This window comes from Astatotilapia calliptera, chromosome 13 (genome assembly GCF_964374335.1).
Source record: "Astatotilapia calliptera chromosome 13, fAstCal68.1, whole genome shotgun sequence".
NCBI lineage: Eukaryota > Metazoa > Chordata > Actinopteri > Cichliformes > Cichlidae > Astatotilapia > Astatotilapia calliptera.
The window spans coordinates 7,015,875-7,036,060 of NC_137434.1; the positions used below are offsets into that span (position 1 = coordinate 7,015,875).

The 20,186-nt window shown below is 40.7% G+C and overlaps 1 protein-coding gene across 1 annotated transcript in view; it reads right to left on the bottom strand.

The window, feature by feature from the left end:
* Positions 1–9,719: 9,719 nt before the first annotated feature.
* dntt (deoxynucleotidyltransferase, terminal) overlaps positions 9,720–20,186 on the bottom strand; it is a 96,651-nt gene continuing 86,184 nt past the window's right edge. The window contains exon 11 of the mRNA XM_026190400.2: positions 9,720–10,042. Within this exon, the coding sequence (XP_026046185.2) occupies positions 9,956–10,042 (87 nt within the window). The 3' untranslated portion in view covers positions 9,720–9,955. The remainder of the gene's footprint in view (positions 10,043–20,186) is intronic.

Genomic DNA, 20,186 nt, shown 5'->3' on the forward strand with positions numbered 1-20,186 from the left:
GCCACTACTGCAGTTCAAGCCCACATCATCGACCTCATCATGAAGTTTGCTGATGACACCATGGTAGTCGGACTCATCTCAAAGGGAGACGAGGCAGCCTACAGGGAGGAAGTCCTGAAGTTGGCAGCATGGTGTTCAGAGAACAACCTGCCACTGAACACCAAGAAAACCAAAGAGGTCACTGTCGGCTTCAGGAGGCACAGCACTGACTTAGCCCCCCTATACATCAACGGGGAGTGTGTCAAGAGGGTCCACACCTTCAGGCTCCTCATCTCTGCTGACATCTCCTGGACAGACAACATCACAGCGGTCATCAAAAAGGCCCAACGGCACTTCCTGAGGGTTCTCAGGAAGTACAAGCTGGACTCCAACTTGCTGCTGACCGTCTACCGCTCATCCATAGAGAACCTGCTGACATACTGCATCACAGTATGGTACGGCAGATACACTAAGGCGAATAGAGTGAGGCTTCAGAGAGCAGTCAGCGCAGCACAGAAGATCATCGGCTGCCCTCCCTGATGGACATCTATTCTCCCACTGCCTCAGCAGAGAAACAAACATTACCGGGGTCAGTTCCCACGCTGAGAACTAATTTTAACCTGTTCCACCTGCTTCAACCTGCTTCCCTCAGGGAACAGCTACGGGTGCATCAGCACAAAGACTCAAGAACAGTTTCTTCCCAAAAGTCATAACCAGCCTGAACTCACACATGCACTCGTAACACAGTTCCACCCCTCATTCCAAGGACTTCCCACTATAAACCACCACTGTGCAATACTTAATTTTGCATGCAATAACCCAAACTGTAAATCTCTATAGTGACACTAAAGGCATTCTATTCATTTCTAACCTCAATATCAGAAACCTTAAAACTGTTTAATATGAGCAACAGTGATAGTAATATATGTAATATATGACAGAAAGTACAGTAGCATAACAGCTCCTGTTTAAATCTAGCTTATTTTAAGGGATACTCTACCAATTTTATGCACAGAGTATGTTTTGCACTTCTTATGAAAGCAAAAAGTTGTATAAAGTCTTTGGTGGATCCAGAGGGAGTTCCGTGAAGTCTGCTATATCCTCAAGCAATGTCACTTAGCATTTGAGGGTCTGAAGACAAGTTTTAAAATGGAAAAGATCTAAGGGTGTGGAATTAGACAGAAGAGGGCTTTCCAGATCATCGTAGCCTGCTCCTTATCTCTGCTAAAGGCAAAGAGGCCTGAGGCTATGTTAGCCGCTACTAGCATTACACGCCTAAAAGTCTGATCAAACTGACTGAGTTAATGTACGTAAAAGAGGAAGAAGTAACATCAGCAGTGTTACAGTGTTACATCAGTGTTACAGCTCCACAAGATTAAATCAGCGTACTAATCTTTTAAGCATTGAGACCAACCAGTGCTTCTTTTTGTGTGTGAGGATAACGTTAGCCTTTGCAGAGGACAGAAAACGTTGAAACTGATCAATGCAACTTTAGGTTAAATTAGGTCAAACTGATAGGATTATAACAGTGGGACTCAAACAAACATTAACTGAAAAATCAAAGCTGTTGCCGTTTTGTAATGCAACAGATTTCACACCTACTCTCCCTCCATGGAGTAAAACTGACTACGCAGAAGCTGCCAGACATGTTGACAATGATCTCTTTTTAAAATGATGATTTAGTGATGGTACATTTTTAAAGTGCTGCCTTTAGCAAGCTAGAAATGCAAGAAAAGGAAGAAAGCAAAACTCTAGATGTTGCACCTTTTTCCCTTGTGGAAAAGTGTTCTTATCCAAGAAGTCTAAAGGTAGTATTTACCAGATTTTGTCAGCTTGCATCATCAGCTCAGTCCACTAGGAAGCCATGTGGCGTGGCCCTCGAGGGTGTCCAGACATAGGTGTTTATTCAGCATGAAATGAGGTGAAGCCTAAAAATACATGGGGGTCATGAGGGCAGCTGGGCAGGGTTAAATGGTTGGCCCTCCATTCAAAGAGCCACAGAATGAAGAGCACCGCCTCATTAGCAGCCTGATACGGAAGCAGGTCCATCTGGAATAGCGGGAAGAGCAACGGGAGAGACTGGGACTCAGCACAGAGGGAGAGGGGTCAGAAATAGCTGAAAAATGAACAGACTGACCGCAGTGCACATACACACACAGACACACACAAGAACAGAGAGAAAAAAGACAAAGAAAGTGATAAGAAGCTCAGACACGCTCATTTTCAGTAACTCAAGCACATTTGCACATAAAACATAGGCAATAATAAATTTACTGATTTACTCATTTTTCCAGTCCAGAATATTAAAAATGTGATTGTTTTTTTGTTTGTTTGTTTTTAAAATATTCTAAGCCACACAGTATCATGCAGTTTTCACAAATACTGAATGTGCCTTCCACTGATTTCTCTCTCTGAGTTGTCATGCTTGAATAGGGTCACAGCGGCAATTAATTGTTGCACTTCAGTAAATTGGAGGTCTCATGAGAGACAGCTTTTTAAAAGTGCTATATAAACCTGACGAAGCAGGTGCTTAGATACTAATTGTACTTCTTAATTATAGGTAGAAAAATCCTTGATCTTAGAACATCTTGGAAATGTGTGCTTGCTGCACTGATGAGAACTAATTTTAACTTTCTAAGAATGATAAGGTGAAGATGAGGTGGATATAGTGCTGGCTATCATTACCAACAGCTGTGGTCATTTTGTAACAAGTAGTTTTACAGACTTTTTGTGGAATGACCTGGGATTATCCACAACTACTCGGGAACAGTCCCAAATCACCTATCTCTCTAATCTTCATTCTTCCATTCCCTCAGCATCATCAGTAGTACAGGTACACCAGAGAGTTTACTGTAACTATTACGAGTACAGCAGCAACATTAATTCAACACACACACACACGTACACACACTCACCTGCACTACCTTAATCTTGTAAGCTCCACATCCGCCACCCACCAAATGTGGGTGATTTTTTTTTCCTTCCAAACCCTTCAATTACGTTGGCAGATAGCCTTTAATGGGTCTGACAGGACTGGAGCAAAAGCTGCAAGAATTCCAGTATATGCTGTGCAAATTGTGATTTCACACCACAGATTGAGTATAGAAAGAGTATTTGTTTTTCCCACTCCATTTCCATCTTCAGTCTGATACTCTAGCTCATTTGCATGAGGGAAGAGTTTCAGTTTTTCCTAACCAATCACTATAGACCAATATATAGTGAGTCTCAGGTCATCTTAAGTTAACACTGTGAAAATGCTGATATACTGGGTGTGAAAGTCAAATGAAAACAGTCCAATATACAGCCACAGCTCAGGGTTGTTGAAAAGAAGTGAGCTCTGACCAATAGAAATATCACTGTGGCCATAACTGCGAGAGGTGGGTGGATCAATCCAAATATTGATAGCGTCAACTCTGGTATTGGTATCAGAAAAATACTAGTCTGATAGGATTGATACTTTGTTTCTATCCTCTAAGTTCAGTATGTAGTCCACTGAATTATGTTAAATTAAAAACTATACCTCAAGGATACTCTGTGAAAAATGTCTGAACCTTTTTGTGTTGACTGTCACGGCTGTTTTATTTATAGCCTATAGAACATTTAAATAACAGAAGCTGACCCAAAGTGCTTTAGAGACAGACACATTTACATTCCAGCTCTCAAACAAAAGCCCAGGTGAATAGCTGGAAACAGATGAATAGCTTAAAGGTGTGTAATTATGTGGAAAGTAAAAATCACAGTGATTTCGTTGCTATTAAAATGTATTTAGAATTTCCAAATCGATAATATTTCATCACTAAAATCAGGACACACTGGTCTCCCCTACATACGCTGCATTCATAAGTTAAAAGTATTGGTATTGGCAACACTGACCCTGAATTTATTTGGTATCAATCCTGAAATTTACAGTATTACATACCACTGGTAACTGCATATATTTATAGACTTTATGTAAAACATGCACATAACCATCATATCAGTGTCATCTTACAGTTATGGACCACATATTTTGGAAGTAGTGGATTCATCAGTGCTGTCAGGGAGAAAATGATGCAAGGTAATGTGTGTTTTAATCATATGATTCATATAATAATACTGTAGCTGCATGTTTACCGTTATTGTTAGCTTGTCACTTCCACAGGTCCTCGGGCACATTATTGTCTTCAGTTGTGTTTGGCTTCTTCTTTTTCTGCTTTTCTTTTGTTTTGCTTGTCTACTTCCATTGTTTTGTGTGCTTATGCAGAATTTTTCAATTAGCTGGTTTTCTTCAGTTGCATAAATAAGGCCATAATTAACTTAAACTTCCTATCATTAGTTTACAGGCTTATTCTATTCCATTTGTACATTTACTACAACATAGATGCTTACAGTTTATTTTTCTGGAATTACAATGAGAATTATTAATTCATTGTAGCAAAATGTTGCTCTCCGTTAGTTAGTGACAGATGCACCCTGGCAGAGATTATACATCAGTGATCTTTACAAGACAGACAAAAGCAAAGAGCAAAGAGACACAGGCTGACATGTGGATGTCCTCATATATGCATTCATAAATGCTGATGTAAACAACCATTAGGAAGGACTTTCATTCAATGTAAGGGAAACTGCGTGCGTGTGTGCACACAAATATAAAAATGTGCAAATGCATAGAAAGACAAACAGATGAGATTCTCTCCCACGCCTGTTTGCCACAAAGCAGAAAGCACAGGAAGGAGTGGAGTGCAGTGACATGTTGCAGCAGATGGCTAATCTCCTCCTCTTCATCCTCCTCTTCTCCTCCCATTCCTCTGCCACCTGTGGAGGAGGACACACACTCTCCGAATCCGTCCGCCCTCCCAGAAATCAAGGATGTAGGTCATTTATCATGAAGGGAGCGGGTCACCTCGAATTAAAGTTTCTTGTGAGGGAGTGCATGATTTTTCTCATGCTCTCTGTGCATCACTCTTGATTTTATAAGCCTGAAGGAGGCTGAAAGTCACTGTGACACCAGTGGAGGGTATGCCTTTGCGAGGAAATTATCCCCAAGAATCCAGCGTAAACATCTCTGCTGATCACCCACGTCTCCAATTTCATTTGTTTTTCTAAAGCAAATTAAAATTGCTCATTTTCATCAGAAACTCAGGAGAAATTCAAATCCAGTTTGAACCAGTCGTCTTGCCAGACAGTATTAGCTTAAAATAGAAATGTTTATCATGATGGCGGCCTTTAAAAGTCTTTCTAATGTCTGTTTAATGCAGATGTCTCAGTGCTCTTCTCTTCTCACTCTTTCTTTTTTTTTTTAATGTTTCAGAGTCGGCCACTGCCATGCATCGGCTGATTTGACGTTGTGACAGGCCTTGAGAGGCAAGGATACACAGTGTCCTTATTCTGTCACCTTCCCCCATTGGCTTTGACTGGCCCTAACACTTGCATTCAAGCCCCTACAGCACAGCCAATAAATCACTGTCTTCTGATACAATACAAGAGAAAGTTTGCTCAAGGAGCTCAGCTCAGACGTTATCAGTGTTTGGTCCTGATCTATTTTGGTCCTCTCCTTTTCAGTTGCTGTATGCCTGGCATGAAAGGATAGCTGCGCCAGTGGCTCAAACTGTGATGAAAACTGATGTTCTTTGCTGCATTAACGCTGTGGACGATAATCAAAGAGCTCTTTCTTTTTGTTTCTGGCATTTCATCCACAGATGCTTGCTCTCACCTCTGAGGAATGTGTCCACATGATTATTCACATGATGTGCACACACTTACACATCGTGACCTTTTGTCATGTAACCGAGATGAGAGTGGCACTTCATATTCTATCTCAAGACCATCCCCAGGGAAGCTTTATGGCTGATGGATGTTCCCCCAGGTACATGTGTCCTCCTCAAAGAGTCACCCATTAATCTTTGAGCACTCCCCATCTATGCAATATCATCAGCTCTCACAGCCAACCTCATCATATATGCAGTGACAAATTGGTAGAGCTGTAGAATGACCCAATGTCAATTTACATTGTAATGTATCCATGGATGACTTATGAGACATGAATAAGAAGGAGGCCCACTAGGAGGAAGACACCCAGACTCAAAGTTGCAGACGTTTTTATTTATAATGGGTTTTGGCCTACACTCATACTGTACATGGCATTAGGGCTTTAAAAACAAGCTTGTGTTTCTAACTTTTTGATCATTTATAGCTCCAATGCATTTCTTTTGTTTGCACTTTCCCTGCCCATCTAATATTTTGTGTCTTTGCTGATAGTTTTTGCACTGTTGAAATTAGTTCTTTGTCTCTTTCGAAGAGTCCATTCAGTAATCCATCCATGAATGTATTACAAGGCACATGCTAGTTAAAGTCAGGAGTTGGGCTGCAATGCAGCAAATGAATGAGACCCGGCTGGCATATACCATCAAAATGTCAATACAAAGCTCCTGTGCCGTGATGGATCTGCTCAACTTAAAAGAATGGGTGTCAGATGGAGATGATTGAAGGTGTTTGGAGCTGGAATGTCACCGAGAGAAAACTGGGGAATGGAAATGATTGCATAGGTAGAAATGAAAACCGATTGGATGGCAAAATACGTTTTTGTCAGCAAATCAAGCACTTTTATGCAAATTCGGGCAAGCAATTTTTCATTTATTCACACATCTGTCATCTCAGTCAGACCTCAGACATCAAGCATGCAAAAAAAGGCAGTGTTTGCCAGACAGCGAGGAGCCAAAGGCGACAATTTGCATAGAAAATGGCCACATGCGATTGGCTGAAAGTGATGAATAAACAAATTAGCTAGATCTGAGGTTTAAGGGTTGGACCTTTGCAAAATCAGTCTCTTTGGACAATAGCTAGTTAATACAAGCTGTCAGAACACTCCTGTGTTACTTTGTGAATTTTTCCATTTTTTAAATTTGTGCAGTGGTGTGTAATAGTTTCCTTCAGCTAATCTTTTAACCATCCTAAATATGGCTAATATATCCTTGTCCATATTTAATCAATTCATGGACTGGTCAGAAATTTGCCTTATATCAGAGTTTATAGTAAAATCTGTCAGTCACCTGGCTGTGCTCATTCTGTGGCGGTTCAGCTATAAATGCCAGGATTTTTTCAGATAATGAAATGATCATTTACACTGTCAAACAAGCTGGGCAGACTGTTACTGATTTATCATATAAACAACATCCCCATTGTAAAACTCCATACTACAAAACCCCAACCTGTGAAGTGCTCATGACAGGTGGGAAACATTTATGCTACACAACTGGCATCTATGGGGTATTTCTTCAGTTTTCTCCGGGTACTCTCACTTCCTCCCGCAGTCCAATGAATGCATGGGATTAGGTTGGCTGTGGGCGTGAAGGTGAGCATAGACGGTCATGTTATGTCTGTCTGTGTTAGACCTACAAAAGATTGTTAACCTGGCCAGGGTGTACCCTGCCTCTCACCCTATGACTGGATGGTGTATTCATACTATGCACTTAAATTATGTATAACCTGACTGGACTGATACTTGAGCCATAAGTCTATTCTTAGGCACTCATAGTTTCAATTCAGTTCAGTTCAGTTGTATTCATATATAATAATAATATTATATATTTATCACAACAACAGTCATCTCAAGGTGCTTTATATTGCAAGGTAAGGATGCTACAATGATACAGAGAAAACCTTAACAATCAATTGACCCCCTCTGAGCAACCACTTGGTAACAGTGGGAAGGAAAAACCTCCTTTGAACAGGAAGAAACTTCCTGCAGAACCAGACTAAACAAAAACTGTTTAGTTGAGCTAGTTTTCAAAGTAGTCTCCTCATACATCTTCCAAAGCAGCTTCTACTTTTTACCCAGTGGAAGGTGTGAAACTGGAAGTTGTTGACATGATTATTTATTTTGGAGGAAGAGAAGACGCAGAGGACCAAAGCATGCTTTCTGGTTGGGTGGTAAACTGTTTATGTTTGATAGGTCAAAGTAATGTAAGAGGGTACACACGATGCTCTCCACAATGCGGGCCATATGTGAACTGTTTTGCTCCAGGTAGAAAATAGGTAGCCTGATTTCTGGGGACAAATTTACTGTGCAAAATCAATGTTCATGTCAAAAAAAACAACTAGCTCATGCTGCTCTTATCACATGACTGCTGACTCTTTCATTTACTGTGCAACTGCTGTTTGATTAGGACCATTGCAAAGTTGCAGGTGAACTCATACAAGTGATTAGACTTCCAGGGAGCACTTCAAATATAACAGAAGCACTGGAAGTCGTCCATATGTGTGCAAAGAAATGAAAAACTGATTTTTAAATTTAAATCAGGTATGGGTTTTGATTTTTTTAAGAAACTTTTGATCAGACCTTGTATTGCTCCACAGAAAATTAACTCTTATAGGAGCACGCAGCATTACCCCGCTGTACTCAAATCTTTGCTTTTCAGCTTTGCAAACAGTTTAAGATCTTCTGAGAGCACAACAACAATGCTGTTGTTAAATTGAGAACTATAGCCTTTTAATCCCTTTACACTTGTGAATTTTTAATGTGAAAGTAGCAGAAGATCCAATTTGCACTTGAACAACAATTAGGAAAAAGAGAGCTGAACAAATGTACATTTATTGAGGTCAGCTTGGTTTTTATTTTACTCTAGAGAAATTTAGAGACGATTTCTGTGGGGCTTGGGGCAGAGGGGATCCGCCTTCGTTTTAAAAGTGAAAACATTAGATAACCCTGGAGATCAGGGAGCCTGTTCCATCTGGTTAACGCTGCAGCTCAGAAGCTTTAGAGTTTGTTTTGTGTCAGCAAGGTTGAAAGAGCAGCTCAGCGGGAGAGAAAGACAGAGGCCAAGAGGGAGAAAGTAAAAAGAGGTGGGAGAAGGGGAGGCCTGGGTCAAGTCCTCAAAGCGCCGGACTGTTCTACTTAAAAATCTTTAAATAGGGTGATTCACTAGAATGCTTTGCTCTCATCTGTCTCTGCTCTTGTTGCAGCATCCTGGGATAAACCGGAGGCTGAGCATCAAGAGGAAAGTGGGTTGGGGGATGAACAGCAGGGCAGGTCATGTCATCACTAAAGGAGCAAATCAGATGTACCCAAACAGCCCGCGGGGATCAATAAAGGTTCTTCATTAGAGGATCACCGTCCTGAAAAAAGGACACAAATCCTGATAAACAACCGCCATACATAAAACATAAGCAAAGTCAAAGCAATAAGATAATGGATGCTCGGGAGACAGAATCGCTTTGGCAGCCAAACTCCATTTGTGTGTTCAGCAAGCTCGTTTACCTTCCTTCTGAATTCTTCCTGATTCCCCACTGTAGCTGATTGCCTCTAATTTCAGCCAAGCATCTGGGGAAGTGGATTCATCGGGGAACAAAGAAAGGAGACGACTGGTCTTTGGATAGGGGAATGCCAGCTAAATGATCTCCAGTGGACGTAGGCTTAAATGGAGGCTTAAATGGCGACGCGGAACGCTCCTCTAGCTGAAGCTCATTACCCGCCTCTCAATCCCCCAAAGACCTGGCTCAGCTTCACACTGAGCACTTTCCTGCCAGGAGGAGGGTGATTACAACATTTTGCTCGACAAAGAGCTCCCTTCCCCCTCACTTTTCTCATCGTTTCCTGTCTTCTTCCTCTCCCTCCCTTTTTCTCAGTGGTCACCCCCTTTACTGCCTTGTTTCTTTCAGGCTCCCTTTCTCCTGCACCTCACAGGCACCCCAGGCGATTCATACTGACTGATTAGTCTTTTTATCCTGCCTATGATTACAACACTTAGAGACAGGAGCCTGTGAATGGTACAGGAGAATGTTTATTTGCTGGCAGACAATAGTGAATAAGCAGAATTATGAATCACACGTCGTCATGTAATCTAGACAACAACAATATTGGCAACAACAACAACACAAAAGTGTATGGAAATCAAAAGCAGTTTGAAAGTGAATCACAGGAGAGCCACATAATGGCAAGCAGATGGGATAAACACTGATGTATGCACAGGGTATCATCCAGCCAAGGAGGAGCGGAGGCCTACGCATTTCTCTGCCAAGGCTCGATGTACTCGAGACCCAGATGGGCAAAGATGTCCTTTTCAGTTGTAGCTGCCAGGAACTCTTTCTAGAGAGAGGACACACAAACACAAAGTCAGTGACTTGTGCAGGAATTTGTCTCTAAGTCACCAGTGCAGATCCGTGGATTCTCAACTTGAAGTTTCGCCATTTCACAAAATGTTCGTGCCTTGCGCTCACAGCCTCAACTGTGCTTGTATTTCAACTCATATCTCCACCACAAGCTGTCTTTCGATTTAAGATTTTATTCGCCTAGTGTGTGCCAAAGCTCAGACATGCTGTGATTCTGCAGATTTACATTTGAGCATCCACCTCCCTTCTAAACCCATAAAACCCCAACCTTGCTCTAAGTGATTGCTCTCTTCAGCAGATGAGTATTTTCCCTGGCGAATCACAACAGGGCTATTAACTACTGGCCATCTACCAGCGCCATGTGATGGGTTATGTCTTTATAGGAGTGGTGACAAGGCCTGACTCACCTTGGGTTCGAGACAGCCTGGAGAGAGAGGGGGCTGTGATTCTGACACGTTCTGCCCTCAAGTGCTAAACTGGACCTGACACGTTGCTGAGAGATGGTGGAAAAATCAAGAGCAAGTCAGCTCCCACAGCCAGCCAAAGGCAGAGATAACTGAGAGCAGCAAGTAGGAAGTGAAGAGAAGGGAAAACACTATAAGGCACAGCTCCCTTTATAATGGCTCGTTATTTATAATGCAAATGACACGTTTGGGTGGACTTTTTCAACTTGCAGTTTTTGCCATCATTTCTCTCAGGAATGGTTTCTTTGTTCAGCAAAGTTTAAAATGAAACAAGCAGTTTAAATAGATCACCTTAGCCACTCTATTTGGAAGTTAAAGTGTCAGTGTGCACATTGGAAAACTGTGATTACCCAACTGTCAAATAATGCACTAAAAAAAGTATACCAATGTTTTTGCCTTTCACTGATCTACAGTATAAATTTTCAGAAGTGGTTTGCAGTCTATGATCCTCAGCTAACCATAGACTGCAAGTAAGATATGTGGAGTCGCTTCAATTTTATTTATTTAGCACCAAATCACAACAACAGTCACCTTAAGAAAAAGACCTTACAATAATACAGAAAAAACCCCAAGAATCAGACGACTCCCTATGAGCAAGCACTTGGCAACAGTGTGAAAAAAAACTTATTTTCAAGAGGAAGAAACTTCCAGCAAAACCATACTCAACATCTATCTGCTGCCAACCTCCAGTTAAAGGGGAAATATGCAGATTCCCCAACCATATGACATTGCTGGAGGTTAGTGGCAGTTGCCAGGTGAAATTAGAGGCAAAGAGCATGCTACATCAAAAACTTTGTGCACCATGGCAAATACGTTCCCTTTGACTCTCTGAGCTGTAGTGAAACTACAGGGTGAAAATCAGAAATTAAAAGTGGAAGCTGTGCCCTTCTGCTGAAAAGATGTGTGTGCTGTATGCAAACTACAGGTGGCCAAAGTGATTGCAGAGGTTGTTGATGCTGTACCTTTATTGTAACCAGTTTTACGCCAGTGACTGCCAGCAATCTCCAGCAACCACTCTCCAACTGGCTGCAGATTTAATTTCCTATCAACCAGTGGTTACCGGGGGTCACTGACAAGTCTAGGCCTGCATAAATGGGACATTAGCAATTGATTTCACAGTGACTACCAGCAACCATTTGTATCCAGTTTGGGAAGTTTTTTCTGTCATGACCTGTAGTTTCAGATGGTGCTAAGCCTGTGCAACTAAAACCTAAGACACCACAGCACCAACTTTACATTCACAGACTGGAGGCTTGTCATGTTGAGCCATACTCTGAATTATCAATCTTTTTGGCTCTAACTTCAGATGAATGTCTGAGACTATGAACTCATCAGCAGTGACTGAGCCTGACGGTAAAATAAAATAATGTAGCTGTTTCTGTGATGGATGAAGTTTGCATCACCTGTCTTTTCGTGCATTCAACAAAATAAAAGTAATGTCCATTCCCCGAAAGTTATAGACCCCTCAATCGCCGTCCTCCTCCCTTCACACAGACCAAAATCAGCAGATTTTACTGCAAGCGCACAAGAAAAAAGACACATTTTCTCTTTTTAGTCATTTTTTTAGTCATTTGTCATTTTTTAGTCAGGTTGGAGCATCTATTATCCTCTGACATCTTTAGTTCCTTGTGTTGTTGGTCTTGATGTTGCAGTACCTTGGGGATGATTGAAAAAAAAATGGGCAAAACAAGTCCAGATTCAATAATCATGTTTCCTAAAATTAGATTAATATCTGTGGCTAGTCTCTTCAGTAGCACTCATTTTTTCTCTTGCACAACACATTTAATCAGCACTGTCCAAAGAAATATTATCTCTCTTTCCCAAATAAAAGTGTGCTGTTGGTGAAACTGTATTACATTTCAGTAAAGCCATCCTGAGGCCCATTAACCAGTCCACCATTGCCTGTATTTTTCACTGTTCTCATAACCCTGAGCCCATTTATTGCTCTAACCACTCAAAACACATGAAATGCAGACGCACATCGCTGCAGTTTATGATGTGGCAAGCTATAGTGTATTAAACATACAGCTGATAAAAACTTAGAGGCAGGAGAAGAAAAGAGAGAACAAAGGAGAGTGTCACGGTCCGCTGTGACAGACCGTGTGGAGAGTGCGTGGAGGACTCAGGTGCGGACACGAGTGACACGGGAGTAAACTTTAAACAAAAGCGAGCCTTTTATTGTGGCTGGTAACGCAAGAGAAACAAACAAGAATAAGGGCAGCTCAAAAGCAATAACTAAACAGAAACCTAAACTGGGAATGAACTAAGGTAAGGCTATGAATACAACAGACCGGGCATGGAAACATGGAGGGTGGGAACACAGACGACGCGACACAGACTGTATGAAACACAGAGACTAAATACACATGAGGGATGATCAGGGGAAGTGGATGCACACGGGGAACACAGGTGACACTGATAATCATAACAAGACACGGCAGGAGTGAACGTAACACTGATGGGAGATGGGCAAAGTAAAACAGGAAGTACACAGAGGTTCAAACAGGAGGAGAGAGAGCACGGGGAGAACGCAGACATAACGGGCTGGGGAAAACATAGAATAAAGCACAAAGAGAGACGAGGGCTCATAAATACACAGAGGGGCACACAGGGGGTAAGAGTCACGAAGGGAAAACACATAAGGAACAACGTAACAGATCAACCCAGGAAGCATGGCCTAAATAAAGAACAAAATACAAAAATACATGAAAACTAAGAATACTGGGCCCACATGGCCCAGGACCATGACAGGAGAGTGCTGAACAAAGCCAATGTGATTTGAAGTAAATACATATTTCTAACAACACATGGCAGGATTTATTGTCGAGAGGAAACAGAGGACAACTCGAAAGATCCGACTAAAGGAGAAAACACAAGACACAGATGAGATTCTCAACATTATCATTTTAGCCACTGTGCTGGATCAGGGCTAAAGCTGCACTGTCCACTTTTCTCAGTTCCTACAATCCTTACACGCCCTCAGGGAGACGTTGCTTTATTTACTTACCACAACACAGTGTGGTTCTCAGAGAGAAATCCACAAGCCTCGTGCACCTCTGGGTTCTTCCATTTGAGCAAGAAAAAGGAAATAATACTTGAAATGGCAAGCTTTATTCCAGAGCTGCTTGATGGACAAAAAAGGAACTTGGAGTTGAAGAACAGAGAAGCAGTTAATTAGAAAGAGAGGTTATCTGTCTGAGGCACTCATGTTGTCAGTGACTGGCAAGCCATCAGCACCACAAGCCAAAATGGCACCGGTGTATGTTACTGCGAGCCAGTGTCCTTGACTTAATAAGGCGCTAATCAGCTACATGTTTCTCTGTCGGCCGCGTAATGACATCCCTCATGGATGTGAGAGCATATCAGTTCCTGCAAAACATCTGCCCCTTCTCTGCTGCCCGTCATCCTCTCTCTGCCACCCGTCCCACTGCTTGATGGATGGAGCTGATGGATATGGCTGCCTGCCCTACTCCGGCCTTACTCAACTGACACATCAAAGAGAGAAAGGGAGACCGAGAGACACTGAGACAAAGAGACGAGAGGGAAAACTTGGATAGCTGTTCACACCTACCCAGCCAGCAAGCATCCAAAGGACAGAATCATGAAGGAAGCTCAATATCACTCCGAACTGGCACAATAGTCTCACCACTGAAAAATCAAAAACCTCCACAGCTACAACATACCAGCAGTAAAATATTCAAAGTTAGGGACATCCAATAACTTTACCTCATCAAGTGAACTCATTTGCATATGCTCTAAAATGTGTACTTCATCTTGTTTGCTTAAAACCAGATGTGGTGAGTAATAAAGTACAAATATTAGGTTAGAATCTCCAGGTATCTGAACTTTACTTGAATATTTATATTAACTTTTCAGTTTTACTTCCTATATTTTCAGACAAATATCTGTACTTTCTACTCTTTACATTTTTACAACAAGCTTGTTACTTTACATTCAACACATTTGATGGAAGTCATTTTTCCGGACTATTGTGCACTTTAAAAACATCAAATCGATTGAACCTAAATGGAGGGAACAATAATATATAAAAGACAATCCTATTGGTGTATCCATTATCAGGGCTTATTACGCATGACTGACATAAAAGACACAGAGATGAAAGAGACACAGAATACCTAATTTATACATTATTTATTGCACTATGGAGCTGATGGAGTTGAAATGGGCCGGAATGATCCGGAATAAACGAAGCTTTTTCAAACGGCTCAACAAATATCAGCAAACAAACAAACGGGTTATGTGCAGTTTGTGTATGCTAGCTAAAGCCATAGCTGTTGTATTTCACAGGGAGAGAAGAAAATGAGACATAAATTCATTCAGCGATGGAGAAAGAGGAAAATCGTTTGTTTTTAAAGGTAAAGACTGCTCAGTCACATTTTATAGACTGGAAGTTTAAAGCATGCATAAAATTTCTGATTTCATTTTAGAGTTTACTTTTTATCATATACAGTAATGGATCAGTACGTGATGTGTTGTAGACGGTTTTTTCATATTGTGAAACATCCTGAAAAACAAATTGAAGTCTGAAAAGTTTTGAAAAGTGAATATTTTACAGCTGGATGAAAATACAACACAGGCTACACTGGTCACCTTTCAGTACTGTGCTGAAGTTTAGAGACTATTTTAGACTGGTGTAGAGAAGCTGTGGTGTGATCATGATCAGTGTTTGGTTTCAACGGTTACAGACACCAATTTGAATTTAAGATGATAATTAGATAAACTCAATGAATTCCACCTTTATACTAGCTTCATATTGTCTAGCAGTGATTAATTAGCCACAATAGCTCGTGTAGCATCTGCCTATATCTTGCTGAATTTCTTTACACAAAGTGCAGGAGTACAGCTCACCTATCACAGCCTGTACACACACAAAAAAAATCTATTAAAGCACACAATAGAAATTATTGTGGCCCATTTCTAAGTGATTTCTTTCCCCACACAACACTAGTACTATACAACCATTCTTACGGATCCCACACCTGCCAAATCTCACTTTAACCTTTGACTATTCTTATTTTCCTGTTTGGTGTGAAGCCAAAGTCATCCAGTATAAAGTATCTACATTACAGGCAACAGTAAATGGAGCTTTCTTTTGTATTTCCTTTTAGTTTTTCTTAGCTTGTATTCTCCCCATTAGAATTATATTAAGAGCTTAAATAAGATCGTATTCTTTTATTATTATTTATTATATTAATTTAACTTGAGGGCCAGTTAGCTTTGCTGAAAGATAGATGGTAGAAATATTATCCGAAGCACCATCTGTAAAACAGGCTCCGTCATCATTTGTGGCTCCATTTCAGCCAGTAGTGTTGGGGATCTTGTCAAACTTGATCGAATTTTGAATGTGAAAAAGTACAATCAGGTTTGATTCATCATGTAACACCATATGGAAAGTTTCTGACTGGCAACGGCTTCGTTTTTCAGCATCACAATGATCCCAAACACAGCATCAGTGGAGTAAACGCAAACCTAGATAGAAAACACACAGTCACTGTCAGCCATGGATTGGCCTCCCTTGACGAGGACGTCAAGACTAACAATGTGGTATCATGTTGACAGATAACACAACAAAAGGCAGCCAACAATCAGAGAAGAGCTTTGAATGTCCTTGAAGAAGCCTGGAGAACTATTATTAAAGACTACTTAAAGAAATGACGAGAAAGCTGCCAGAGCGAGCTCAGTCTGTTTTGAAGAATAAAGCTAATTGGAATTGTGTAAGCTCTGCGTTTGCCTGATATAGTGTGTTTTCATGTATGTTTATGCATATTTCAATAAATCACTTGTTTCCCATTTTTCTAGTAAAAGAAATGAAAGGTGGCCTAAGACATTTGCACAGTGCTCTACATCAAACCCTTTATGAATGAAGCCCCTGCTGCTCATCTTTCCTAACGCTTTTTGATTAACACAAGAATCAAGAGTTAGTGAAGTGGAACTCCATGAGTTCAGTCTCATACGGAGCGACTGTATGTCAAAGCAGTCCAGCTGCCAGACCATAATGAGTTTGAATGGAATTTAAAATAATACATGTTGGAGTTCAACGTAGATCCTGCAAGAGCTGGACCTGCTTATAGAAATAAAGCTTTTACTACTTAACTACCAGTTCCTTTCAGCTTCAGCCTATTTGAGCTCACTGAAAATTTACTACCACGTTTTAGTTTCTGTGCTTATTTGAGTGAGGCAGCAAGTTGGTTCTTTAAAAAAAGAAAAGTGCGGTTTGCTTCACCAAAAAATACAAAACCAGCTCCCAAAAAAGCTGATGTTGGATAACCATAAGGCCAGAAAGTTGCATCTAGAGGAGTTATAGTTGAATGTGTAAACAGTGTGTAAACAAGCCACAGCTTTTAAACCAAACCCTTTACAGGCATTATCATGTCAGTGTTTCACAGCTTGTTGAGCCACTTGACAAAAAATATTTGATGCAGACATAAAATGTTTCATAGTGCAGGTGTTGATTGTTGCACCCAGTGCTTGGTCAGCCACTGATGGCTGTTCAGCTAGCAATGTCAGCTATTAGGACATGCAATTAAGAACTTAAATCATAAATAACAATTTAATATGTGGGAAATTGTCTTACCTAACTCTACTCTATTAGACGGAAAAATAGCTTTAAAAAAACAGAAGAGAACTGAGCTAAAGGTCATGCAGACAAGTATGCAAACACGACCTGAAATCTATGCAAATTCACCCACGTTGTATAAGCCCTTTAGTAGGGGAAATGTATCTGAACAAAACCTGACAGTGCTGTCATCTCACTTTCAGTACTGACTGTCTGCTCAGCCGCAGGAGCAATGACCATGTATCAAGAACACGAGTGTGGAGGTCAGACTGAATGGCAGACACAGACAAAGCTTTCAAAAGCATCCGTTTCACCATGTTGTATTTTCACGGCTCTAATGGTACAATGAGCACATTCAGAGTAAAGAATTTAATGTGTGAGTCCATCAACCTTTGAATAAAGAGTACAAGGATTCCATCACAGAAAGCACACTCAAAGGGCAGAAAGGAAGAGGACGGCTTTTTCCCCCCGCATAAATTTAAGATTATGAAATCAACTAATGTTCTCAGTCTGCTTTTTTTATTTTTTATTTGCACTTTCGTCTTTTCTCTGACAGTTAGAAATAGTTAGAAATAGATCACTGTATTGCCAAGAGATCAAGAAAAAAAAACTATGATTGCTTCTAAGTTAATTTGTCTTTATTGCAGCACAAGGGAAAGGGCTGACAGGGGCAGAAAAAGTGGGAAGTCGATTACGCTCCTGTGTCTGCCTCCCCCAACGATCCGCACACCCACACTTCCCCTGTGCTCCGGTCTGCAAGAGCTCAGTGCACAGGACAGCCTGAGCAACCAAAGAGGGCACAGACACCTCACTAATCACACCAGCAATTAGTGCAAGCATCATAAAGCACCGCTGCCTATAAAACAGCTATTGAGTTTAGTGTTATCGTCATTACCCATCCTTCCCCGGCTTGCTAATCAGCTCGTGCACTGGGCAGAGAGGCAGACGGGTAGAAAATAATAAATTCCTAATCAGAAACAATGGGACTCTCACTCGACGTCCCTGGTGTTATGGCTCTCTGCTCCCGTGGAGGAGTAAACATTTGCAAATCAAAGTTATTTAGTTGATTAGGCTGCCCAAAGGCAATGAAAAGACACATCAAAGAGTCTGAGAGAAGTGTTGGATAAGATTTTTTTTTTCTGTGCACTGACAATGTTGCCAAAGCAGCAGCAGTTTGACACTTTAAAAATTATATTTCCATTTGCCTATTTTGCCACTGATTATAGGAAGTAGCAATGACAGTTTCTAACAAATGTTTGCACAATGCTACACTTGAGCACTATTGTGTCTTGCTCAGCATGAATGCAAGATAAATCATTAGTCAGCGCATTTAACGTCTGCCCAATTTTATGGATAGCGTAACCCATTTAAAACAAGCTTCAAACATTCTCAAGTGCCTGTATGCAGAAAAATCCACATGAACAGTGCCGACATACTATATGCATGAAAGTGATATAATGTTAAGACCCCGTTTTAAGATGACTGAAAGCTTTTCTACTCTTTTTTTTTTTTTTGCTTTAACATGTCATTATGAAGTAAATGTTGTTTGCATTGCAATGAAATAATAACACCATCGGCCTCTAGACAGGGTCTCTGTGAGCCTTGCTTTCATTACACAATTCTGTCTGCCACCAGAAACAAAATCCATCCTTCCATTTTCTTCTGCTTATCCAATTCACATTTGCGGGAGGGCTGGAGCCTATTCCAGCTGGAAAAATCAATAGCGCAGCCAAACTAGGAAGAGGGAGATGTTTGATTTTCTTGGTAGTTATGCACAGGTAGCTGAAATGGAGACTGGGTGACGAACTGAAGGAATTGCTAAAAAAAACCCAAAATATCCCTGCTGTTGGACGAGGCAAAGAAGGCTAAAAGGGAGACTGACAATAACCTAAAGCAAAAACAAGCATGACGATTTTATAGTATAAGTTGTACAGATAGTATTCACACCCAGAATTCAGCTGGCACATAGCACAAGCGAGTTATAAAACCTGTCTATTTATCCTCCTACTTACAAGCAGGCATTTTAATATGCTGCAGATACTTCAGTGGGCATGATTTCCTTCAGCAAATGTCATAGCAGTATTCCAAATATTTGCCTTTAACATTACGGAAGATGACTGAATACTTATGTACAGTAATGTGCTCGCAGATGTACTGGCAAAAGGCAACGAATGAGAAAAAAATCCAAAAATATGCAAAAGTTATGAATGCAGTACAAACAAAAGCCTGACTAGGAACACAAGTAAATGTGAGAATGTTCAAAGACAATCTGGTAATGTAAATAATTTTCTTAGCCGCAGAGGGAACATGCTTAGTCATAGAAAATCCTTTGTTTTTCTATGCTACAGTTAGCATATTAAATCTAAATTAAAAAATACTTCACCTCTAATTAAAGTCACACTAAGCTCATGAGTACAATTCAGTGATTTGCAATATTTAAAAAAAAATAAACAGCAGCTTTTCTTGCACTTCTCGAGCCACAATGAGGCGTACCAGGAAACCAGTTTGTCAGTTTTGAATTTGCTTAGCATAGAGACTGCATAGAAACTAGTGATCACTACGGAAAGACGCACCTGACCAATTGGTAAGTGGATGCTGGAGATTGCTGGTAGTTGCTAGCTAAATGTGGTCGTAAAAACTTTTATGGAGCTGCACTGATAAAAGAAGATTCCCACGTTCACTCGTAGTCTCTATGCAAGATGCTGACTTCTCTATGATTACTCACCACCACTGAGCGGTATTGAAATAAATAAAATATTGAAATAAATAAAAGTAAATAAAATAAAATAAAAAAGTAAATCTAACGCAAACTGGAAACAGTATCCTTCACCTTCAAACTAAAAGTCGCATCTTTTGAAGGATTTTGTGGTGATGGTAAGCTAAAACCTTTATTTTGAAGGTAAATATTCTGCAAGCGACCATAACAATCACAAAGACATTTTTGTTACACTAACCTATTTTTGACTATCTGCAAACCTTCAGCAACCACTCTCCAACCAGTCAGGGAATACACATTTTTCCTGGTGACTGCAGATTGGCAAAGGGTGTCTGACTAGTCTGTGCTACTGAGGTCTTAGTTA